General features: G+C 40.1%; 1 protein-coding gene across 2 annotated transcripts in view; it reads left to right on the forward strand.

Annotated features, from left to right (window-relative positions):
• The window catches only part of LOC106086176 (dynein axonemal heavy chain 3), a 430,123-nt gene that overhangs the window by 42,140 nt on the left and 360,324 nt on the right, over positions 1 to 27,659 (forward strand). For both annotated transcript variants that reach the window (XM_059360617.1, XM_059360618.1), the window contains 8 exons: positions 3,338 to 3,504; positions 8,660 to 8,839; positions 9,266 to 9,377; positions 9,915 to 10,121; positions 10,261 to 10,473; positions 10,552 to 10,720; positions 12,662 to 12,876; positions 24,765 to 24,955. In XM_059360617.1, the coding sequence (XP_059216600.1) occupies positions 3,338 to 3,504; positions 8,660 to 8,839; positions 9,266 to 9,377; positions 9,915 to 10,121; positions 10,261 to 10,473; positions 10,552 to 10,720; positions 12,662 to 12,876; positions 24,765 to 24,955 (1,454 nt within the window). The remainder of the gene's footprint in view (positions 1 to 3,337; positions 3,505 to 8,659; positions 8,840 to 9,265; positions 9,378 to 9,914; positions 10,122 to 10,260; positions 10,474 to 10,551; positions 10,721 to 12,661; positions 12,877 to 24,764; positions 24,956 to 27,659) is intronic.

Consider the following 27,659-nt stretch of genomic DNA (forward strand, 5'->3'; position numbering starts at 1 on the left):
CCATATATATTCTTCAGAGTCGATCTAGCCATGTCTGTCGAATTCACGATTGAGGTCGAACGCGTAAAGGTAGCCGCTTGGAAGTTTGCACAGATACTGAGTATCTGTGTAGATCGTAGGAGAATGCAAATGGGTCACATCGGTTCAGATCTAAATATAGCTTTCATGTAAACTGATATCCCGATTAGATTTCTTGAGCCCTTACAACCCGCAATTTTTGTCCGATTTGACTGATATTTTGCAAATAGTGTTCTGATACGACTTCCAACAAATATATGGCATAGTTGTACGGTCCAAATCGGTCTTTAACCTGATATAGCTCCCATATAAACTGATCTCCTGATTTAACTTCTTGAGTCAATACAATCTGCTATTGTCTGATTTGGCTAAAATTTGGCGTGCAATGAACTGTGTAGTGATCTGCGTGTAGTAACTGTGCCAAGTATGGTCCAAATCGGTCTATAACCCGATATAGCTTCCATATAATACGATCTTCCGCGTTAATTGGCTACCGGGTGAATGTAGTCCTTGGAGAACGACCGCCACCCATTGCACCCGAAGAAATCGACCTCCCCCGGCAAACCAGAGTAGTTCTGGCTCAATTACGTTCCGGTAGATGCAGCCGCCTCAATTCCCACAGAGCTAGGATTGATGCCGACGTGCAAGATGTATGTCCCGATTGTAACCAGGGACCGCGCGATACACGTCACCTGTTGAACTGCCCGGCCAGACCCACTCGACTCAGACCCAGATCCCTGTGGACGCACCCATCTTAGTCGCGGAGTTCCTGGGTCTTGACACTCAACAGAATCAAGCAGACGAAAAATAGAACACAATAAACTGCTACAACAACAACGATCTTCCGATTTGACTTCTTAATTCCACACAAGCCTCAATTTTTGTCCGATTTGGCTGAAATTTTGCATATAGTATTCTGTTACGACTTCCAACAATTGTGCCAAGTACGGTCTTTAACCGCATATAGCTCCCTTGTAAGCCGGTCTCTCGATCATCCTTGCTCAATTCCTAGTAGCTTTAATTTTTGCTGGTTTGACAGAAGTTTGGAATGTACAATAAAATTATGCCCTTCAGCTAAATATATTTTGTATAAATTGTTAGCAGAATCCATTGTGGTGGGTTCCCAAGATTCGGCCAGGCCGAACTTAGCACGCTCTTTTTGTTTTATAAAGGGTGATTTTTTTGAGGTTAGGATTTTCATGCATTAGTATTTGACAGATCACGTGGGATTTCAGACATGGTGTCAAAGAGAAAGATGCTCAGTATGCTTTGACATTTCATCATGAATAGACTTACTAACGAGCAACGCTTGCAAATCATTGAATTTTATTACCAAAATCAGTGTTCGGTTCGAAATGTGTTCATTCACTGTAACGTTGCGTCCAACAGCATCTTTGAAAAAATACGGTCCAATGATTCCACCAGCGTACAAACCACACCAAACAGTGCATTTTTCGGGATGCATGGGCAGTTCTTGAACGGCTTCTGGTTGCTCTTCACTCCAAATGCGGCAATTTTGCTTATTTACGTAGCCATTCAACCAGAAATGAGCCTCATCGCTGAACAAAATTTGTCGATAAAAAAGCGGATTTTCTGCCAACTTTTCTAGGGCCCATTCACTGAAAATGATTTGCAAGCGTTGCTCGTTAGTAAGTCTATTCATGATGAAATGTCAAAGCATACTGAGCATCTTTCTCTTTGACACCATGTCTGAAATCCCACGTGATCTGTCAAATACTAATGCATGAAAATCCTAACCTCAAAAAAATCACCCTTTATAAGATTTGCCTATGAACATTCCAATAAAAAACATTGGCAGTACACATATCAATGAGTACTGTCCGATTCAATTTAAGCTCAATATTAGGGGCCTCCTTTTGATTGCTGAGTCCGAACGATGTGTCGTAGTGCGACACCTCTTTGGGGACAACTTTTACTCTGCTACCATACCATTTTTATACCCTCCACCATAAGATGGGGGTATACTAATTTCGTCATTCTGTTTGTAACTACTCGAAATATTCGTCTGAGACCCCATAAAGTATATATACTCTTGATCGTCGCGACATTTTATGTCGATCTAGCCATGTCCGTCCGTCCGTCCGTCCGGACCGGTATTCGGTCTGTCGAAAGCACGCTAACTTCCGAAGGAGTAAAGCTAGCTGCTTGAAATTTTGCACAAACACTTTTTATTAGTGTAGGTCGATTGGTGTTGTAAATGGGCCATATCGGTCCATGTTTTGATATAGCTGACATATAAACCGATCTTGGGTCTTGACTTCTTGGGCCTCTAGAGGGCGCAATTCTTATCCGATTGGAATGAAATTTTGCACGACGTGTTTTGTTATGATATCCAATAACTGTGCCAAGTATGGTTCAAATCGGTTCATAACCTTATATAGCTGACATATAAACCGATCTTGGGTCTTGACTTCTTGGGCCTCTAGAGGGCGCAATTCTTATCCGATTTGAATGCATTTTTGCACGACTTGTTTTGTTATGATATCCAACATTTGTGCCAAGTGTGGTTCAAATCGGTTCATAACCTGACATAACTGTCATATAAACAGATCTGGGGACTTGACTTCTTGAGCTTCTAGAGGGCGCAATTCCTATCCGATTTGGTTGAAAATTTTCATGAAGTATTTTATTCTTACTTTCAACAACTGTGTCAAAGAAGGTTCAAATCGGTTCATAACCTGATATAGCTGCCATATAAACCGATCTGGTATCTTGACTTCTTGAGCCTCTAGAGGTCGCAATTATTATCCGATTTGCGTGAAATTTTGTACTACGGATCCTCTCATGATCTGAACCGGTCTATAGCCCGATACAGCTCCCATATAAATCGATCTCTCTATTTTTCTTCTTGAGTCCCAAAGGACGCAATTCTTATTCGAATTGGCTGACATTTTATACAGGTCTCCAACATATAATTTAATTGTGGTGCTAACCGGACCATATCTTGATATCGCTCTAACAGCAGAGCAAGCAAGCAAGCCTTAGAAATGTCACCAGCATTAGGAAGCGCCAGCACGCCAGGATTCGAACCCAGTTCAGTGTCATAGGCGGACATGATGCCGTGGCCTCTATTTGTTTTTATTGACCTTTCAAATAAGTAAGTCTCTCTGCCGCCCCCCGATGCTTGTCGAAAAAAAAACGTTACCTAAATGTCCATTGTTTTACTATTAAACATTAAATAATAGGGCAAAACTAAGAGCAGCCTTTTATTTTGCTTGTCTAGGATACGTGTAATTACAAAACTTATTAAATCTGTATTAACTCTGTCCCATTTTTGTCTTTTTGTTTATATTTGCAGAAATTGTGGCCAAGAATATTTCCCGAAGTTATGCTAATGGATTATCTTTTTACCAGTGAACGACAGATACCAACAGATGTGGCCGTCTTAATTATCTCCTGTCTTATAGATCTTCAAGAGGACTTTCGTTATTATGTGAAACGTGCATTTCTTAGATATTTGCTAAAGTAAGTTTTTGAAAACAAAACAAACACAAAAGCATCTAAAGGGAAAATGAAAAGAAGCAACTTGCAGCCTCCCTTACCTGGTTAGGCGGTTCGTATTTGTCTTTTCATTAGAAAGACATTCGAACCGTGTTACACATGCTCATGTGGAGGGGATGGCAGTTGCAAAAACTTGTTTGTTTGAAATCTTCACACTTTAACTTCGTATTTATTTGTATTAAATTACTCTCTTAAACTATAATGACGACTATGTTATCACATCTCGTTTTTGTCTACACCACTGCTATCATAGATAGACTACTTAAACTAGTGGCGCATTTAAACAGAAAGTTGAGGTAGTAAACATAGTCATTAAGTTTATCCTCTTTCAACTGCCAGCCAGTCAGCCAGCCAGCCAATCATTTACCTTGCTGGTACACTGGTATCATGGTAGAGGATTACTACACCTTATCATGTAACAGTGTTCAAGGATTTGTTGCACTTAATGTTGCTACAAAATTTTGAAAGTCTGTTTAGTTTTCATTTTAAAAGAATAAATAAGAGATAGATATTTTCGATATTGGAAAAGGTAGCGTATCTATTTTATGCGAAAGGAAGGCTTATTCAATCCTTTTCATGGCGATAAACAGTGGGATAGAACTAAAAAAAAAAACAAGTAAAAGCGTGCTAAGTTCGGCCGGGCCGAATCTTATATACCCTCCACCATGGATCGCATTTGCGGAGTTCTTTTGCCGGCATCTCTTCTTAGGTAAAAAAGGATATAAGAAAAGATTTGCACTGCTATTAGAACGATATCAAGATATGATCCGGTTTGGACCGCAAATAAATTATGTGTTGGAGAACTGTGTAAAATGTCAGCCAATTCGAATAAGAATTGCGCCCCTTGGGGGCTCAAGAAGTAAAATAGAGAGATCGATTTATATGGGAGCTGTATCGGGCTATAGACCTATTCAGACCATAATAAACAAGTATGTTGATGGTCATGAGAGAATCCATCGTACAAAATTTCAGGCATATCGGATAATAATTGCGACCTCTAGGGGTCAAGAAGTCAAGATCCCAGATCGGTTTATGTGGCCGCTATATCAGGTTATGAACCGATTTGAACCTTATTTGACATAGTTGTTGAAAGTAACAATAAAAAACGTCTTGCAAAATTTCATTCCAATCGGATAAGAATTGCGCATTCTAGAGGCTCAAGAAGTCAAGACCCCAGATCGGTTTATATGGCAGCTATATCAGGTTATGAACCGATTCAAATAATACTTGGCACAGTTGTTGGATATCATAACAAAACACGTCGTGCAAAATTTCATTCCAATCGGATGAGAATTGCGCATTATAGAGGCTCAAGAAGTCAAGACCCAAGATCGGTTTATATGGCAGCTATATCAGGTTATGGACCGATTTGAACCATACTTCGCACAGTTGTTGGATATCATAACAAAACACGTCGTGCAAAATTTCATTCCAATCGGATAAGAATTTCGCACTCTAGAGGCTCAAGAAGTCAAGAAGTCAAGACCCAAGATCGGTTTATATGGCAGCTATATCAAAACATGGACCGATATGGCCCATTTACAATATCAACCGACCTACACTAATAAGAAGTATTTGTGCAAAATTTCAAGCGGCTAGCTTTACTCCTTCGGAAGTTAGCGTGCTTTCGACAGACAGACGGACGGACATGGCTAGATCGGCATAAAATGTCGCGACGATCAAGAATATATATACTTTATGGGGTCTCAGACGAATATTTCGAGTAGTTACAAACAGAATGACGAAATTAGTATACCCCCCATCTTATGGTGGAGGGTATAAAAACTTGTAGAACATATGCCATTTGAGATGGCTTAGAGATAACTCTTTGAAGTATAAAATGGTAAAAGCTGAGGTGTTGTTGTTGTTGAAGCAGTTTATTGTGTTCTATCTTTTGTCTGCTTGATTCTGTTGAGTATCAAGAACCAGGAACTCTGCGACTAAGATGGCGAAGTCGAGTGGGTCTGGCCGTGCGGTCCCTGGTTACAATCGGGACATACATCTTGCACGTCGACATCAATACTTGCTCTGTAGGAGATGAGGCGGCTGCATCTGCCGGAACGTAATTGAGGCAGAACTACTCTGGTTTGCCGGGGGAGGTCAATTCTTTCAGGTGCAATAGCAGGCGGTCGTTCTCCAAGGTCTACATTCACAAGGTAGCCAATTGCAGCATCTGCTACCTCACTCTTTAGATCATGTAGACCTACCTTTAGTCTCCTGGGCGATGTATATCCAGCCACAAGATGATGATTCGACTTGTATTTTTTGAAAATTTGGCCAATATTTGCTTCGTGGTTTGCAATATACGTAGACATTTATGGAATGATTTTCATTTTGATACATGATTTAGTTTGGTGACAAAATTTACAATGGCCTTGCTGTAGTCTGCGTCAACGTCCGATAATTCAGTTAAAACTTGTACAGCTTGGAAGTCCAAGCTGTATAAGATGGGGATACACTAATCTAGTCATTTTGTTTGTAACACCTCGAAATGTTCGTCTAAGAACCCATAAATTATATATATTCTTGATCGTCTCGACGTTCTGAGTCGATCTAGCAATGTCTGTCCGCCAGTCCGTCTGTCTTTCGGAATCACGAACGCGTAAAGCTTTGAAACTTTTCACAGATACTTAATATTGGTGTTGGGAATGGCAAAAGGGCTATATCGATTCAGATTTAGATATAGCTCCCATATAGACCGATCTCCCGATTTGACTTCTTGAGATCCTGGAAAACTAATTTTTGTCCGATTTAGCTGACATTTTGCATGAAGTTTTTTCCTATGCCGCCCAATAACTGTGCCAAGTACGGTTCAAATCGGTCTGTAACCTGATAGCTCCCATATAAACCGATTACCCGACTTGACTTCTTGAGCCCTTACAAGCCGCAATTTTTGTCCGATTTGATTTAAATTTTGCATAATGTGTTCTATAATGACTTTCAACAACTGTACTAAGTTAAGTCCAAATCGGCCTTTAACCTGATATAGCTACCATATAAACCGATCTCCCGATTTGACTTCTTGAGTCCCTCAAAATTTTCACTTTTCATCCAATTTGTCTGAAAATTGGCACAAATACTTGCGTTATAATGTTGTCTTCCAATGCGTCCATTGAAGCGGACTTTCTGTACAGACATAAGCTTAAACAAGGGCCCACACAAAATAGTCAAAAGGTGTCAAATCGCACGATATAGGCGGCCAATTGATCGGTCCAGAACGTGGAATAAAATGTTTACCGAACTCGTCTCTCAATAAGTGCATTGTTACGCGTGCTGTGTGGCATGTGGCACCGTTTTGTTGAAACCACATGTCAAGTCAAGCTCTTGTATTTTGGGCAAACAAAAGTTGGATATCGTCTCATGGCGATAGCATTCACCATTCACAGTTCCGTAACGATTCGCATTATCTTTGAAGAAGTACGTTCCAATGATGCTACCAACCCATGAACCGCGCCAGACTGTGACATTTTCTGGATGCATTGGTAGCTCTTGCAATGCTTCTGGCTGATCTTCACTCCAAAATCGACAATTCTGCTTATTTACGTACCCATTGAGCCAAAAAATGAACTTCGTCGCTGAACACAAGAAGCGAGCGATGAACTTTCTTATTAACAAAGCACGCATTTTGATAATAAAATTCAATAATTTTGCAAGCGTTGTTCGTTTCTAAGACAATTCATGGTTAAATTATAGGCCAAACGGAAAATATTTGACAGTGAAACTAAATTCGAAAACAGCAAAAAAAATCACCCTTTGCTTTGTTGGGTCGCAGATCAATATGGTGGAATAAAATATATAAATAAAATAAAAAGGCTTCGAAAAATAACAAAAAAATGTAAAATTTAATTATCTTCGCCCTTACAGGCAAAAAAAACTTGAAAATGAAAAAAATCGGAAGAGTCCGCCCGGGATTTGCACCTGGGCTCACAGCGAGAGCTGTTGCGGTTGTCTAGCGCTCGAAGCCATCAATACAACTTCCAACAGATGCACAGAATCATGTGTACCACGGATGTAGTGTAATTGTCGCAGAAAAAATGTCTGACATTACACAAAAACACATGCATTTCGAAAAACTCCAGCTATTAGACAGGGTTGTCGAGGGTGGTTAATGTGGTAATTGTATCATAGAGGCATTTTCGCAATTAATACGATTCAAATACAACATACTAACGCACGGCCCTAGAAGACATTCCATCTAATATGGTTGAAAAGTCTTTTATCCAAAGACGAAACGCGTCCGATAGTGGTTGGTGTGTGTTGCTATATCTAGCATTCCTTTTCCATTTGCAAAGAAAAATCTCCGATCATTGAGCGAAACAAACAAAAAAATGGCATTAGATTCGCTGGGCCGAACATTGGATTCGCGCCACTTCGGCTATATGTGCAAACCACCTTTCGTCATAGTCCGGGGAATCACTGTTTAATTTTGGTTCAATATTGGTCTTTTTGGTAACTTTATCTAAATATAGACTTTAAACTATATAGGACACGGAGCCTAACATAAGTCACTGTGTCAAATTTCATATCCAAATCTGAACCGATTTAGGCCAAATCGAAGAAATATGTCGAGGGGCCTTACAGAACACACTGTCCGAAATTTCGACGAAATAGGACAATAAATGCGCCTTTTATGCGCCCAAAACCTTAAATCGAGAGATCGGTCTATATGGGAGCTATATCCGAATCTGGACCGATCTGGACCAAATTGAAGAAGGATGTCGAAGGCCTTAAAACAACTCACTGTCCCAAATTTTCGGCGACAATGGGCAAAACATGCGCCTTTAACGGGCCCAAAACCTTAAATCGAGAGATCGGTCTATATGGCAGCTATAACTGGATCAAATTGAAGAAGGATGTGGATAAATAATGGAATTAGTTAAAACCTACACAAAAGGGTATCTAAAATTCGATTACGCTCTGTACTTTGTGTCACCTAGCACCTATACACCCCAATTAAAACTGGACTAAAAGGGCAGCAAATTGTCGCAACGTTTATGGGACTTGGCTGAACTTGGCAATTTCTTGCATTCCATAGCAATGTCCTGCCCTGCAACATTTATATATAATAATTATAATCTTTTTTTATTTTCTTGTTTTTCTGCAAAATTTTTATCTTAAGATCACCGTTGGAACGTAAACGTCTGCAATTGGTGGCGGAGCCGCCGGAGTTTCCCATAATGACCATTAGGGCACCGGTGCCTTGGAAGGTTTATGTGCAATTAGCACGAAATCATTTGGATCAAGTACTAATGACTACACATCCCATTATAAGAGCTCTCAATTTGCTCTGGCATCAATTGTAAGTTTTTTGCTTCATTGTTCTAATGGCATGTCGACTTCATTGCTTGGCTTCAGGTTGCTTTCTATTTTCTCAATTTTTGGTTTTGTTTTTTGTTTTTTTTTTGAGCTTCCTTTCGATATCCGTTGCCAAGTTGTGGTGGTGACACTTACACATGTACTGCCCATATAGAAGTTAATAATGTTATTTATATCTCTCTTTTGCTCTTCCCTTCCCCCGCCTCCCTTGTAATTATTTCTACACCATCGTCTTGGCATGGCATGGCACGCAACATGTTATACTGTTTTTTTTTTTACATTGACATCCTAATCATTACCTGGCCGGTTTCCGGTGTCCTTCCTGGTGACCATACTTGGCTGGAGTGAACTTCTGTGTGTGTGTTTGCTTATAAAATCACCAATCTACACACGCACACACATCACACAGATACAATGATTTAGTTATTGTCGATGTTTCCCAGATAGTTTTACGTGATGTGCCCATGAATGCCGACGAGTTAATAAAATTTGTCCAAGAAAGTTGTGATATCGTGCGAGATGTAAGTATGAGCCGAGGGGAGAGTGTCTTTATAATTGTATGACATTTACAGGATAAAGTGGACAAATTGGTTGTGGCATCACAATACAATGTTATGGTATAAGTTACTTAACTCATTCCCAAAACTTAGGGGGACCAACGTAATTGTATCCTCTACCTTATAATGAGGTAGAGGTGTTTATTTTATCAAAGCCTATGCGACACTGGGAATTTAAAAATGCCATCTCACTCTGAAATATGATTAAAACTTAAGCTTCAAATTATTGTGATCTAGTCCTTCAGCAACAGTCCAAAAAATGTTTGGAAGAAAGTCGGGTTGTATCATTATTTACATGGAATTCGTTATCTTCCTGACTTCTTCTGCCTACATCATCAACTAATGTCATCCAATTTGTCCTAACATTTAAATTATCTCATTACTAACTGAATTAGCATGGTATTAGGCATTTAAAGTTCGGTCTAGCCTTACTTAACTCACTTATCACTTGTTCCCTCTCACTCCCTCCCTGCTTCTCTCTCCATCATATCTCCATTTCAGCTACTACTTAACGATTGGATTCCACGCTGTGCCGATATGATGGATGTAATGCGTAAAACTTGGAAGGACTTAATACCAATGCGTGGCTCTCACGGTGGTCGTGCTACTGTCCTATTCCGTTGCGTTCACGCCTTGATGTCACATCACTTGGAAGGCCTGATAACAAGGAGTTTAACGTATTTATATAAAACTTTATGTGATTATATGGTAAGATGTTGTCTCCTGCGTTGATAACTTCATTAACTTTGTAAACAACACCAAAGAATTGCCATTTGGGGGGAAGGTTACACACAAAAAACTTTTTTTAACTATTTGCGTGTTGCGTGTCTTCGATGTCTTCACTTAGGCTGGCAACGACATTGAGAAGTATAACGTGTTCGATGCAAAACTTAAACGTAGACCTTTGATGACATTGATTGTATCGGTTATTGGAGCTCATTTTGATAATCCCGAGAGAGTGGATTTTCCACCTAAACATAAGACACCACAAATATACGAAGAGGAGGAGGGTGATGCTAGTCCTTTCCCTGGTCAATCAAGTGTGACAGCAATGAAGCAGGTATATTTAATCGGAAATTATGTAAAAAATAAATATTTTTTTATAATGTTCTCTTTTTGAAATTTTTGTTACTGGTAGCCGCCTGCCGTTGATGTTGACTATGTTGCTGATTTCCTGTCCAAACATTGGGGAAAATTCCATGCATTTCCTTATATAAGAAGTTTGCCACAACTTTTTATTGATATTTTTAAACGCATACTGAAAGTGGGCTATGAGTTGCCGCGTTTGGAATATGTCATGTCGAGAGGTATTTTAATAGATTTAATTTATGCAAGCATATAACAAGTAACAAGTAAAAGCGTGCTAAGTTAGGCCGGACCGCATCTTGGGAAACCATCACCATGGCTTCGTTTGATTTATTTCGAGCTTTCTCAGAAATCGCACTATTCGAGTCGTTATGAATGGGTTCTCTTCCAATGAGCACAAATTGATCGCAGGTGTACCCCAGGGCTCTGTTCTTTCTCCTTCTCTTTTTCTTATTTTCATCAACGATCTGTTGGATTAGATATCGAGTCCGATCTACTCATTTGTGGATGACAGTAATCTCTGTCATTCGTACTCATGCGACCACAGGCCGAGTCTTATACACCATCTACACCGAAAATGGAGTACAACTCACATGTATGGGATGGAGCTTCAAAATCATCCCTGGACAGAGGAGAGCGATGGCGTTGATTGAGGACATTGGGGTATCCAACTCTATTGCCTTCCTTCATCATCGTCGCAATGTGGGTTGTTTGGCGCTGTTCTAGCGGTACTTTCATGGTGTGTGTTTGTCTGATATTCGTCTTCTGATGTAAGGATGTATGTCAGGGATACTAGACATTCCAGGAACTCACACCCGTCTGTAATTGATTGGCCAGCGGACCGCACAATGCATTATTGAGAGAATTCTAATTTCGCCCGAACCGTTCGTTCAAAAATCGCGGCTTGAAGGTCTCAAAAAATCAAAACGGGAAATCGGTTTATATAGGAGCTATACCAGGTTCTTGACCGATTTGGACCGTACTTGGCACAGTTGTTGGAAGTCATAACAAAACACTACATGCAAATTTTCAGCAAATTCTCACATCAATGAGTAAAGTTCGATTCAAGTTTTAAGCTCAATGATAATGGACCTCCTTTTTTTGCCCAGTCCGAACGGCGTGCCGCAGTGCGACACCTCTAGGAAGAGAAGTTTTTACATGGCATAGTTCCTCACAAATGTTGCCAGCATTAGGAGGGGAAACTCACCGCTCAAAATTTTCTCTGGTGGTCTCGCATTGATTCGAACTAAGGCGTTAAGCATCACAGGCGGACATGCTAACCTCTGCGCTACGTTCCGTGTCGATTTAGCCATGTCTGTCAGTTCTTCTGTCGAATTTACGATAGCGATCGAACACTTAAAGCAAGCCGCTTGAAATGTTCCACAGATACTTAGTATCAATGTAGGTTGTCAGAGATTGCGAATGGGCCATATCGGTTTAGATTTGGATATAGCTTCCATATAAACCGATCCCCCGATTTGATTCTTGAGCCCTTACAAACCGTAATTTTTGTCCGATTTGGCTGAAGTTTTGCATGTAGTGTTCTGTTAAGACTTTCAACAACTGCGCCAAGTACGGTTCAAATGAGTTTATAACCTGATATAGGCCCCACGAAAACCGATCTCCCGATTTGGATTCTTAAGCCCCTGGAAGTCACAACTCTCATCCGATTTAGCTTAAATTTTGCACATTCCATTCCAACAACTGCGGCAAGTACAGTGGAAATCGGTCAAGAACCTGATATAGCTCCCATATAAACCGATCTCCCGATTTTACTTCTTGAGACCTTACAAGCCGCAATTTTTGTCCGTTGCCAAGTACGGCCAAAATCAGTCTATAACTATATATATATATAAATACTCATATATATGTAAACCCGTCTCTCGATAATCTTGTTCAGTTTCTAGAAGCTTAAGTTTTTGCTGTTTTGATAGAAGTTTGGTATGTAGAATAAAATTACGCCCTACATATTAATTTATTAATTATAAATTTTCATTATGTATAAATTTAAGCAGAATCCATGGTGGTTGGTTCCCAAGATTCGGCCCGCCCGAACATTTTACTTGTTTTTGCCCAACGTTTGCCTTTTTACTGAATTCTCCTTGATTTTTTTCTGGAAACTTGAACATCACTTTAAACACGTGCATGTATTTATTTTTTAGATCCCCATACTTTTGGCTATTTACATTGCATCAACGAGAGCCATCCGGATATGTTGGTCCTTTATGAGAAAATAACTTTCATTGTGGAAAATAATCGAAGAGGTCCTATGGTCTACCTTCTGCCCATCTACAAGTATTACTATGCCCTTTTGGCAAACAAAATACAGCCAATTGTCGAAAAGATTTTCACACAAAGTATTCTCCCGGATTTAGTGGTAAGTGAATGAATATATTTTTGGAAAACATCACTAGGGGTAAATTTGAAGAAAACCCACTGAAAACTCGTGAAGATCAGACTAACCGAATTTATTATACCCTCCACCATAAGATGGGGGGTATACTAATTTCGTCATTCTGATTGTAACTACTCGAAATAATCGTCTTAGACCCCATAAAGTATATATATTCTTGATCGTCGCGACATTTTATGTCGATCAAACCATGTCCGTCCGTCTGTCTGTCGAAAGCACGCTAACTTCCGAAGGGGTAAAGCTAGCCGCTTGAAATTTTGCACAAATACTTCTTATTAGTGTAGGTCGGTTGGTATTGTAAATGGGCCATATCGGTGCATAACCTGATATAGCTGCCATATAAACCGACCTTGGGTCTTGACTTCTTGAGCCTCTAGAGTACGCAATTCTTATCCGATTGGGATGCACTACGTGTTTTGTTATGATATCCAACAATTGTGCCAAGTATGGTTCAAATCGGTTCATAACCTGATATAGCTGCCATATAAACCGATCTTGGGTCTTGACTTCTTGAGCCTCTAGAGTGCGCAATTCTTATCCGATTGGAATGAAATTTTGCACGACGTGTTTCGTTATTATATCCAACAACTGTGCCAAATATGGTTCAAATCAGTTCATAACCTGATATAGCTGTCATATAAACCGATCTTGGATCTTGACTTCTTGAGCCTTGAGAGGTCGCAATTATTATCCGATTTGCCTGAAATTTTGTGCGACGGATTCTCTCATAACCATTAACATACGTGTTTATTATAGTCTGAATCGGTCTATAGCCCGATACAGCTCCCATATAAATCGATCTCTCTATTTTACTTCTTGAGCCCACAAAGGGCGCAATTCTTATTCGAATTGGCTGACATTTTACACAGGTCTCCAACATATAATTTAATTGTGGTCCAAACCGGACCATATCTTGCTATCGCTGTAATAGCAGAGCAAATCTTTTCTTATATCCTTTTTTTGCCTAAGAAGAGATGCCGGGAAAAGAACTCGACAAATGCGATCCATGGTGGAGGGTATATAAGATTCGGCCCGGCCGAACTTAGCGCGCTTTTACTTGTTTACCTTTCACAATGGGTCTTCTTAGGCAAATTCTTTGAACAAATGTGTATACCCTATAGCAGTAAGTAATACAGGGGTACGAAATTACTGTAGTAAAACACTATATTTTATATTTTTATACCCACCACCAAAGGATGGGGGTATATTCATTTTGCTCAAGAAGTCAAATCGGGAGATCGATTTACATGGGTACTAAATCTAAGTCTGAACCGATATGGCCATTTGTAATCCCCGACGACCTACATCAATAGTAAGTTTTTGTGCACAATTTAAAGTGGCTAGCTTTACGCGTTTGACCGCTATCGTGATTTAGACAGACAAACGGATGGTCGGACGGACATGGCTAGATCGACTAGGAACTTCGAGACGATCAAGAATATATATACTTTATGGGGTCCTTAGACGAATACTTCAAGGTGTTAGAAATGGAATGACTATTTTAAAAATGTTCTATCATTTTTATACCCACCACCATAGGATCGGAGTATACTAATCTAGTCATTCCGTTTGTAACACCTCGAAAAATTGATCTGCGACGCTATAAAGCATATAAATTCTGGACAGTCTCGACATGCTGAGTCGATCTAGACTTGTCCGTGCATCCGTCTCTCGAAACCAGGATAGCGGTCAAACGCGTAAAGCTAGCCGCTTGAAATTTTGCACAGATACTTCTTATTGATGCAGGTCGTTGGCGATTATAAATGGGTCTTATCGGTTCAGATTTTGATACAGCCCCATATAAACTGATCTTCGGATATGACTTCTAGAGCCCATAGAAGCCTCAATTTTCATCCGATTTGACTAAAATTTGGAAAAAAAAGCTTGAGTTACGACTTGCAACTTCCATGCCTACTATGATTCGAAACAGTTTTTAAGCAGATATAGCCCCCATATAAACCGATCCGCGGATTTGACTTCTAGAGTCCTAAGAAGTCTCAATTTTCATCCGATTTGGCTCACTTTATAAAGACTCAGAAGACTATAATAGGCATAGAACCAAATACGATGACATCAGGCAGTGCAGTGACAGGAAAGTCAATGAAGTCTAAACAAGTTAAAGCGTGCTAAGTTCGGCCGGGCCGAATCTTATATACCCTCCACCATGGATCGCATTTGTCGAGTTCTTTTCCCGGCATCTCTTCTTAGGCAAAAAAGGATATAAGAAAAGAGTTGCTCTGCTATTAAAACGATATCAAGCGACCTGTGTAAAATTTCAGCCAATTCGAATAAGAATTGCGCCCATTGGGGCTCACGAAGTAAAATAGAGAGAACGATTTTAATGGGATCTGTATCGGGCTATAGACCGATTCAGACCATAATAAACACGTTTGTTGATGGTCATGAGAGGATCCGTCGTACAAAATTTCAAGCATATCGGATAATAATTGCGACCTCTAGGGGTCAAGAAGTCAAGATCCCAGATAGGTTTATATGGCAGCTATATCAGGTTATGAACCGATTTGAACCTTATTTGACACAGTTGTTGAAAGTAAAAATAAAATACGTCATGCAAAATTTCAGCCAAATCGGATAGGAATTGCGCCCTCTAGAAGCTCAAGAAGTCAAATCCCCAGATCTGTTTATATGACAGCTATATCAGGTTATGGACCGATTTCAACCATACTTGGCACAGTTGTTGGATATTATAACGAAATACTTCGTGCAAAAATTCATTCAAATCGGATAAGAATTGTGCCCTCTAGAGGCTCAAGAAGTCAAGACCCAAGATCGGTTTATATGGCAGCTATATCAGGTTATTGACCGATTTGAACCATACTTGGCACAATTGTTTAATATCATAACAAAACACGTCGTGCAAAATTTCATTTCAATCGGATAAGAATTGCGCACTCTGAGGCTCAAGAAGTCAAGACCAAAGATCGGTTTATATGGCAGCTATATCAGGTTATGAACCGATTTGAACCATACTTGGCACAGTTGTTGGATATCATAACAAAACACGTCGTGCAAAATTTCATTCTGATCGGAAAAGAATTGCGCACGCTAGAGGCTCAAGAAGTCAAGACCCAAGATCGGTTTATATGGCAGCTATATCAAAACATGGACCGATATGGCCCATTTACAATACCAACCGACCTACACTTATAAGAAGTATTTGTGCAAAATTTCAAGCGGCTAGCTTTACTCCTTCGGAAGTTAGCGTGCTTTCGACAGACAGACGGACGGACGGACGGAGGGACAGACGGACGGACATGGCTAGATCGACATAAAATGTCGCGACGATCAAGAATATATATACTTAATGGGGTCTCAGACGAATATTTCGAGTAGTTACAAACAGAATGACGAAATTAGTATACCCCCCATCTTATGGTGGAGGGTATAAAAACAGGGAGCAGACAATGAGATCATCACCTACTCCCTAGATGCTCATCTACTGGAGCAACACAGATTGAGGTAATCCAGATAACCCTCCAGAGACTGGAACACACGCTCTTTTGGAGAAAATCACCAAGGGCAAGATTCATATTCCTTTAATTCAGAACCCATGGACAACCCAGAACAAAGTTTCTGGACTGAACCATATTAACTACCAATTATTCTATGCTAACCCTGGTATTCGGCCGAGGACCTGCGTTATTTGTCATAAAAATTTGGATTATATATTTTCCCCAGAGTTGAGAGCGTCGAAGGCAACTGTGGTGAGATAGGGAGACGGTGAAACATACCTAGCATCACTTGATCTGCCCTTCGACTCTCCAGCACCGCCGCCCACTTCGAAGCTGCAGCGATTAGTGAGGAAAGCAAAACAGACAGGAAACGAGGTACTAATAAGGAATGATCCGATCTCTCACCACATTTCGTGGGGTAGCACCAACACTAATGAGCGGGTCCAAGCCCTGCCAGAGTTCTTGAATACTTACGACCTAATAACACTTAATATTTGTAACACCTCTACCTTTGTTAATACGATAAGGGAGGAGGTATGTGACAATATGTTCGCAAAATCTAATCGATGAGGTTCAGGATTGGAGTGTCTCCATGAAACACTCTTTTTCTGACCATCGCTACATTAGGTTTCAAATAGCACGGCCAGCGCCGAATCCGATAAGCTTCCCGGATAAGTTGAAAACCAACTGGGCAAATTTCGGAAGGCTACTTGGAAGAAGACTTGGACAAGGCAATTTAGATTGTCCAATCATAGAAGACATTAACGAAAATGTCAACAGGATTACGGCTGCACTGGTGGGGTTCTTCGAAGATAGTTGTCCTTTTTGGGAAGGAAATCAGAAAAACCCTGGGTGACCGGGGAGATTCGCAACGTAGTAAAAAAGCGGAAGTTAATTGGGATGTCTATTATATACGGCTCACGGAATACAATAAGATTACCACAGCGGCAAAATGTGCCTCCTGGAAGCTTTTCTGCGAACATATCGATAGCGTTAATGATGCCGCCAAGAAAAAAAGTTTCTCTCAAAAACCCATGTCCAAACTGAAACTTTAGTAGACGACATGGAAGTGAGAGCAGAGACAACGGAGGACATGTTGAGGCTTTTGATGAAAACCTATTTTCCACAGGATACGAAGGGACTCACGGATACACCGGAATCTTGGAATAATGATGTTGATCGAAGGTTTATAATTATGGAATTAATGGTGAAGGAATCCTTGAGGAGCTTCAAACCATTTAAGTCATTCGGACCTGATGGAATATTTCCGGCGTTACAACAGAAAGAGGCAGACTATCTGGCGCCTCGCCTGGCCAAAATTTTCACAGCGTGCCTGGGACTTGCATATACTCCGAAAGCCTGGCAGGAGGCAAGGGTGGTTTTCATACCCAAGCCCAGTAAGGCACCATGCGACACCAAAGGCCTACAAACCCATAAGCCTGATGTCCTTTCTACTCAAAACCATGGAACGTATTGTGGACACAATGATAAAGAGTTAGACATCCAGTGAACTGCTCAAATACAAACAGCATGTCTATATGAAGGGAAGGTCGGTGGAGGCTGCCCTGCACGAGGTTGTGCATAAAATAGAAAAATGTTTCGATGACAAAACGTACGCCAGTATGCATTGACACACTGATCCAATCTTTAGACCAGTACCGGGTGGACCCGTTCCTTAGAAACTGGATAAACCATATACTAAGGAACAGGTGGATAAATTATGTGGGAGAAAGTGGCATAAGGCACGCCACAGGGGGCCATTTTATCGCCGCTTCTATGGGTGACCACCATAAATGACATATTACGGATGCTGACTGAAGAGGGATTTAAACCCGTCTGCTACGTAGACGATGTTACAATACTTCTCAGGGGTAAGGAACGAGCTATGCAGAAGGGCCGAAAAGGTCTTGCATGTGGCATATGACTGGGCTAGACCCAGAGATCTCAATGCTAACCAGAGAAGACTGAAATATGCCTGTTCACGAGGAAGACGAAGGTGGGCCAATTTAACACACCACGTTTCCTCAATAAGACGATTTCGATATCTGAAAAGGTCAAATACTTAGGTGTGATCTTGGACAGGAAACTGAATTGAAAGTGTCACATTCAGGAGCTTACCGAGAAGGTTAACAGGTGCTGGGCACTATGTAGACGGGACGGGACGAAATGGGGCCTGAATCCGAGGATAGTCTACTGGCTCTTCAGGAGCGTGGTTAGACCAATACTTACTTACGACTCTGTAGTTTGGTGGACTGCTATGGAGAAAAAGTGCAAAATAAGGACCATGGAGCAGGATTAGAGAATATGTTGTCTTGGCATAGGCGGAGCAATGAGGAGCACGCCCACTACGGAACTGGAGACTTTTCTAGATATCCGATCCATTGATATACATATTAAGTGTGAGGCAGCCAATGCAGCTATGAGACTTAAGGCCATTGGAGAATGGATTGAGGATGGGAGCAACTTATACCATCGCGGTGACGATAGGCGACGATAGGAAACCTCAAGGAAGGGAAGAGGTTTCCGTTCGGATACCTGAGATGAACCTTGAAGACGAGTGCGAGGCACTGCTGCCATCGGCATAGTCTTGGATTGACGGAACCCTAGTATGCCATCTGGAAGATCATGCTAGACGGATGGATCAAAACTAGAGGACAAAGTTGGCCTGGGGGTCTACATTAAGAACCCAGGGGGTGAGATCTGTTTTTGACTGCTGGACCATAATACGGTCCCGCAGGCGGAGATCAGGGCGATCACGAAATACGTGAAGTGGTGCTGGTGGTGTAGTGTTTAAACTGCCATAAGGGCAATAACAAGCAGGAGGGTAAGGTCACGACCAGTCTTGCAGTGTAAGAAGGAGATTAATGCTTTCTTTGAGGATGGCAAAATCCGCATCGTGTGGGTGATGGGCCATAACGGACTAAGGGGAAGTGAAAGGGCAGACGGTGGTTTGGATGTCGTTAATAAACTTGGTTAACCCGAAGCCTTTCGGGTCGACGCAGTCCGAGTTAAGGGCGTGGGCGATGAATGCGCATGCAACCCCGTGGAACAGCGAAACGCATCGTAAGAAGACGTGGCTATTACTGAAAGGAAGTAAGAAGGAGGTCAATCAGCATGTGTAGGGCATGCGAGGAAGATGATGAGGCGTTGGAGCATTTCCTTTGTCATTCCCCTGCTTATGCGTCTACCAGATACCGCCACTTATGTGGGGACACAATACCAGTCATGAACCAACTTAAGGGGTGGGCATGCAAAACAATTAGGAATTTTGTAAGTAGCACGGAATTCCTAACTTAAATTTTCTTTTTCGAGGTTACTTTTTAGTTTTTAGAGTGCACAATAAGCCGATTACTGGCTTAGGTGTATGTCCATACTGGCATGGGGCAGATTAATATCTGCGACCTCTTTTCAACCTAACTTATATGGGAGCTATATCTGAACCGGTATGGCCCATTTGCAATCCCCAACGACCTACATCAATACTAATTATATGTGAAAATTTTCAAGCGTCTAGCTTTACGCGTTCGCCCGCTTCTGTGATTTCGTCAAACGGACAGACATGGCTATATCGACTCAGAACATCGAGACGAGTTTTAGACTTTTCTTTATGAGTCTTAGACGAATATTTCGAGGTGTTAAAAACGGAATGACTAGATTAGCATACCCCCATCATGTGGTGGTGGGTATAAAAAAGTACCTTATTTTGTACATAAGTGTTAAAGCATAATCATCAGGTTGTTAAAATAATGAGGAATCTCAGCACAAAAAATTCAGCAGTCTTTTTCCAACAACAGACAGCATTTGCTTTTCTAATTGAACTTGAACAATTTCATACTTTCAAATATTAAAGTTCTATTCACTTTTAATGTTTGCATTTAAAACTCGTGTAATTATTAAACATCGTCGACAAATATTTTATTTTACAAACCCGTGCAGAAAATTAATCAACGAATCTCCTCCTTTCTCTTTCGTTGTTATTGAAACTTTGTTAATTCACTTGAAATATTTTGTTTCGCTGAACTTTAATAGGTACCATAATTTCATAAAACACCCCTTTAATTATGTTGTAAAATTTGCAACACCATAGTCATCGTCATCGTGTTCAGTCTGGTAACATATTTGGGAAAAGTGTCGTTGCATTTAACAAATTAGTCTCAGACTTCAGTTTGTTTACCAAAAGCTGAAGTGCTCAATCTAAACTGTTTGCGGAAGTGATGAAAGCTCATCGGGAGTCTGTTGACTACAGGAGGATGGGAGAAAGTTGCATGATTTTTGAGTCAGCTCAAACACTGAGTTGGAGGGTTATGAGATGGCTAAATAACCTTATGCTCATTTTCTCCCTTCAAGTCCTAAAGGACAACCAGTGGATTTAAATGCCTTACTGGCACGCAATTTGTAACGCGAAGTAAAAAACCATGAAATATGTTTAATTATATAATTTCAACTTAATTTCAATTTAATTACATTCAATGATGCGTTGAATTAATATTAAATTTCATTACAAAAATTCAACACACACAGTACTCGTAAATGGCATTAAGCCAAAGATTTCAATTACCGCAAAAGATTGCAGTCTGTCTGCAGAAGGATGGAAAAAATTAACAATATATATTGGCATAACTTCATGTTGGTTCTACAACTCAAGCGATTGACTTGGCAAAGTTTTAAAGATTAAGCTATTGGGTTGCCCAAAAAGTAATTGCGGATTTTTCATATGGTCGGCGTTGACAAATTTTTTCACAGCTTGTGACTCTGTAATTTCATTCTTTTTTCTGTCAGTTATGAGCTGTTACTTGCTTTAGAAAAAAAGTGTATAAAAAGTATATTTGATTAAAGTTTTATTAAAAATGCATTTACTTTCTTTTAAAAAATCCGCAATTACTTTTTGGGCAACCCAATATTTTGCGATTCTTTATACACCCTATACACACCTAAGCCAGTAGTCGGCTTGTTGTGCGTCTTAAAAACTAACAAATAAACGCGTGCTGAAATCGGCCGGGCCGAATATTATAAATCCTCCACCATGGATCGCATTTGCCGAGTTCTTTGCGCGGTATCTCTTTTTAGGCAAACAAAGAATAATGGTAAAGAATTGTTATGCTATTAGAGCTGTACCAAGTTATAATCTGATTCGGACCATAAATGAATGGAATGTTGAAGACCATAGTAGAAGTCATTGTGTAATATTTCAGTCCATTCGAATAAGAATTGCGCCTTGTAATGGCTCAAGAAGCAAAATCGGGAGATCGGCTTATATATGGGAGCTGTATCAGGCTACATATAGATTCACGTCATATTGGTCACGTATATTGAAGGTCATGTGAGAAGACGTTGTACAAAATTTCCACCAAATCGGATAAGAATGGAGCCCTCTAGTGGCTCAAGAAGTCAAGATCCCAATTCGAATTATATAGCAGCTACATCAGGTTATGTACCGATTTAAACCATACTCAGCACAGTTTTTGAAAGTCATAACAAAAAACCGCATGCAAAATTTCAACCAAATCAGATGAAAATTGAGCCCTCTAGTGGCTCAAGAAAACAAGATCCAAGAACGGTTTATATGGCAGCTATATCACATTATAGACCAATTAAAACCATACATTTATTGGGAGTAATAACAAAACACGTCATGCAAAATTGCTGCCAAATCGGATAATAATTGCGCCCTCTAGTAGCTCAAGAAGTCACAGTTCAAGATCGGTTTGTATAGCAATAATAACAGGTTATGGACCAATTTGAACCATACTTTCCACAGTTGTAAAAAGTCATAACAAAGCACTAAATGCAAAATTTCAGCTAAATAGAATAAGAATTGCGCCCTCTAGAGGCCTATGAAGTTTAGATCCCAGATCGGTTTATATGGCAGCTATATTAGCTTATGGACCATTTTAAACCATGCTTAACGTAGTTGTTGGAAGTTTTAACGTACTAACTTCGGCCGGGCCGAATCTTGGGATCCCACCACCGTGAATTCTGCTAAAATAATGGAGCTATATCTGGTTATTGAATGATTTGGACCGTACTTGCCACAGTTGTAGGAAGTTATAGAAGAATACTACGTGGAAAATTGCGGGAAAACCGGACAAAAATTGTAGTTTCCAGGGGATCAAGAAGTCAAATCGGGAGATCGGTTTATATGGGAGCTATATCAAGTCCTTGACCGATTTGGACCGTACTTGCCACAGTTATTGGAAGTCACAACTAAACACTATGTGTCAAATTTCAGCAAAATTTGAAAAAAATTGTGGCTTCCAGGGGCTCAAGAACTTAAATCGGGAGATCGGTTTAAACGGGAGCTATATCCAAATCTGATCCTATATGGCCCAAATCTGATCCATATTTGGAGGTATTACACCGGGAATGATTATATAAGTATACCATCATCCTATCGTGGTGGGTATAACAAAAAATCCGATTTGATAAGAATTACACCCTCTAGTAGCTCAAGGAGTCAAGATCCAAGATCGGTTTTTATGACAGCTAAATCGGGTTATAGACCGATTTGAACCATACCTTCCACAGTTGTTGGAAGTTATAACAAAACGCGTCATGCCAAATCGGATGAGAATTGAGCCCTATAGTGGCTCAAGAAGACAAGATCAAAGCTCGGTTTATATAGCTATATCAGGTTATGTACCGATTGAAACCTTACTTAGCACAGTTGTTGGAAGTCGTAACAAACCACTTCGTGCGAAATGAAATTTCGGTCAAATCGGATAAGAATTGCGCCCTCTGGTGGCTCAAGAAGTCAAGATCCAAGGTCGGTTTGGGTGGCAGTTATATTAAAGTATAGACCGACAAGAAGTAGTATTTGTGCAAAATTTTAAGCTTAAGTCCTTCGAATGTTAGCTTGCTTTCGACAGACGCACGGACATGGCAAGATCGACTTAAAATGTATGATTATCAAGAATATATATACTATGTGGGGCCTAAGACTAAAATTTCCAGGTGTTACAAACGGAATAACGAAAATAGTATACCCCCATCCTTTGGTGAAGGGTATAAAAAGTAACCTCGAACAAGAAAAAGCGTGATAAGTTCGGCCGGGCCGAATTTTGGGAACCTACCACCATGGATTCTGCTAAAATATTGGAGCTATATCTGGTTATAGATCGATTTGGACCGAACTTGGCACAGTTATTGAGACTCATAACAGAACACCATGTGTAAAATTTCAACCAAATCGGATGAAAATTGGAGATCGATTTGTATGGAAGCTATATCAGGTTCTTGACCGAAGAAGATACCATAGATCAATCAAAAGGATTTCCGCTTTAGGTACTCATATCTTTGAGAACTTTTGTGTTCATTACCAAGTTTGGCAGGGCTCGACAGCCTACCCTGGCTGCGTCACTGATATATACTTATCAAGGGTGATTTTTTTAGCTACTATCTTTTGGCAACACTGGTTTAGAGAGCTTACGCACGTTTCGTGTTTTGTTTCACTGTCAAACATCTTCAGTTTGGTCTATACTTTAACCATGAATCGGCTTAAAAACAAACAACGTTGGCAAATTAATAAATTTTATTATCAAAATGCGTGCTCTGTAAAGAAAGTTCGTCGCGCGCTTCTTCCATTTTGTGGACGAAGCTCATTTTTGACTCAATGGGTACTTAAATAAGCTGAATTGTCGATTTTGGAGTGAAGATTAGCCAGAAGCATTGCAAGAGCTAGCAATGCATCCAGAAAAATTCACAGTTTGGTGCGGTTTATGGGCTGCCGGCATCATTGAACCGTACTTCTTCAAAGATGATGCGAATCGTAACGTAGCTGTGAATGGTGAGCCCTACAGTGAAATAATATCCATCTTTTTTTTCCCTAAAATGCATGAGCTTGCATACATGACATGTGGTTTCAACAAGACTGTGCCACATGCCATACAGCATGTGTAACAATGGACTTCAATGAACATTTTATTTCACATTCGGTACTGGTCAATTGGCTACCTAGATCGTGCGATTTAACGCCTTTGAATATTTTTTGTTGGGCTATGTTAAAGTTTATATCTATACAGACAAGCCCGTTTCAATTGACGCATTGCAAGACAACATTGAAGCATTTATTCGTTAGATACCGGCCGAAATGTTGGAAGGAGTATGCCAAAATTGGACTAGGCAGATGGACCATTTGAGGCGCAGTCACGGTCAACATTTGCATGAAATAATCGTCAAACATTAAATTATATGGACTGTGCTATCGATGCAAAAAACGATTTCTTGCTTTTTTCTGATTTTTCTGTTTTTTTTTAACTTTCCTATTGCTTTAAAAAAAATCACCCTTTTTGTTTATATACATATTTTTTTTCCTGTATTCTTATCGAATGGGGTTAACCTAACATATCACTCCGTTCTTTTTTTTTCTTCCTCCATTTGCAGTCAATTGAAAATGTTATGAAAAGGCTGCGCTCCATTATTGAGGAAACGTATGTGTTACGTGATTTCGTTCCACTGAATCTCTTTATGTTGGATAATCGTCATGTTAAGCAATCGATTGTGATGTTGGTACAGCAAATTTATGATTTTATCATTGACTTTTATATGGCGGTAAATCTCAATGAAAATCGTGCGTAAGTATAAATATACATATACTACAGTCATACACCTTTTATATCGTACGTAAGTCAATGCATATAAACTTTAACACATACACCACCTCAATCACCCCTATAATCCATTTTGCACTGATATTTTATTCACTCAGCACGCAATTTCAAAGGAGTTCTCTCGTATTTGGGGCATTGAATTTATTGACTGATTTATTTTTAACGGTTTTTTTTTCATTCATTAAATAACTACTTTTACACTTTGTGAATATCAAATGTGCATTTCCTTAAAGCTTCTGGAGGTGGTACATGCATGCCGTGGTGGTGCAGCGGGTAATAAATATTTATGTGTGACTTACACTTTAAAAGATTTTAAGGCAGAACACATTAAAGTTTCAAAAAACCCCTAGAAATATAACGGCAATTTGCATGATAGGGTTTTAATGTATATATTAAAAATTTTTTAAATATAAATATTTAGTGTCCCAAAAAAACATTATTTTTTTTAAACACATATCCTCCTTTTTCCTCTTGATCCTAATAAGCTTTTCTTCTTTTTATACCCACCACCGACGGATGGGGGTATATTCATTTTGTCATTCCGTTTGCAACACATCGAAATATCCATTTCCGACCCTATAAAGTATATATATTCTTGATCAGTGTAAAAATCTAAGACGATCTAGACATGTCCGTCCGTCTGTCCGTCTGTCTGTTGAAATCACGCTACAGTCTTCAAAAATAGAGATATTGAGCTGAAATTTTGCACAGATTCTTTTTTTGTCCATAAGCAGGTTAAGTTCGAAGATGGGCTATATCGGACTATATCTTGATATAGCCCCCATATAGACCGATCCGCCGATTTAGGGTCTTAGGCCCATAAAAGCCACATTTATTATCGGATTTTGCTGAAATTCGAGACAGTGAGTTGTGTTAGGCCCTTCGGCATCCTCCGTCAATTTGGCCCAGATCGGTCCAGATTTGGATATAGCTGCCATATAGACCGATCCTCCAATTTAGGGTCTTAGGCCCTTAAAAGCCACATTTATTATCGGATTTTGCTGAAATTCGAGACAGTGAGTTGTGTTAGGCCTTTCGACATCCTCCGTCAATTTGGCCCAGATCGGTCCAGATTTGGATATAGCTGCCATATAGATCGATCCTCCGATTTAGGGTCATAGGCCCATAAAAGCCACATTTATTACTCGATTTTGCTGAAATTTGGGACAGTGAGTTGTCTTGGGCCCTTCGACGTTATCCGTCAATACGGCTCAGATAGGTTCCGATTTGGATATAGCTGCCATATAGACCGATCCTCCGATTAAGGATCATAGACCCATAAAAACTACATTTATTATCCGATTTTGCTGAAAGTGAGTTGTGTTAGGCCCTTCGACATCGTCCGTCAATATGGCTCAGATCGGTTCAGATTTGGATATAGCTGCCATATAGACCGATTCACCAATTTAGGGTCTTAGGCACATAAAAGCCACATTTATTATCCGATTTTGAGGAAATTTGGGACAGTGACTTGTATTAGGCCCTTCAACATCCTCCGTCAATTTGGCTCAGATCGGTCCAGATTTGGATATAGCTGCCATATACACCGATCTCTCGGTTTTAGGTTTTGGGGCCATAAAAACCGCATTTATTGTCCGATGTTGCCGAAATTTGGGACAAAGAGTTAAGTTAAGCCCCTCCACATATGTCTGCAATTTGGTCTAGATCGATCAAGATTTGCATATAGCTGCCATATAAACCGATCTATCGATTTAAAGTCTTGGTCCCATAAAAGGCGCATTTTTAATCCGATTGCACTGAATTTTGACACACTGACTTATGCTTTTCGACATCCGTGTGGTATATAGTTTAGATCGGTTTATTTTTAGATAAAACTACTAAAAATACCAATATTTTGTTATATACAATTGAACAATAACTTTTACTTATTAGTATCTGGTCCAAATCGGAATATAGGTGCTATGGGGCATAAGGTATGAATTTTGCACCGGATTTTGGGGAAAGGTGGTGGGTATCCAAAGTTCGGCCCGGCCGAACTTAACGCCTTTTTACTTGTTTTAAGCGTCTATGACAAACCATTTGTTCCACTAGCCGAACGTGGAAAAGCGTTTCAAGCGCCTTGAACTTCTGCATACATTTTATAATCTCTGATACCATCCGGCTTTTGGTCGTCCCAGTTTGCGTGTTCCGCCGTGTTTGCCTTCAAAAGACTTCTTTGCTGGAGCTTCTCTATCCATTCTTACAATATAAACAAGCCAACGCAGCCCTTGTATTTTGATACGTGTAACTATACTATCGTCGTCGTACAGCTCATTCAGCTCGTGGTTCATACGTCGCCTATATTCTCCATTAACGCAAATTGGTCCGTATATTTTACGAATAATCTTTCTCTAAAATAATCCAAGCACTGCCTCATCTGCTTTCACAAGTACCCATGTCTCAGAACCATATATCAGCACGGGTAGTATCAGTGTCTTGTAAAGTGTAGTCTTCGTCTGTCGAGAGGTGGCCTTGTTTCTTAACTGCTTACTTAGTCCAAAGTTGCATCTGTTCGCCAGTATTATTCTTTGCTTTATCTCAAAACTGGTGTTATTCGTTTCGGTTACGGCGGTGCCGAGATAGATAAGGTTGCTGAATATCTCAAAGTTGTGATTTCCAACTTTCTACATTTTCTTTATCTCGGTTGTGCAAGGCTTTTTGGGAGCTG

This window comes from Stomoxys calcitrans, chromosome 1 (assembly GCF_963082655.1).
Source record: "Stomoxys calcitrans chromosome 1, idStoCalc2.1, whole genome shotgun sequence".
NCBI classification, from domain to species: domain Eukaryota; kingdom Metazoa; phylum Arthropoda; class Insecta; order Diptera; family Muscidae; genus Stomoxys; species Stomoxys calcitrans.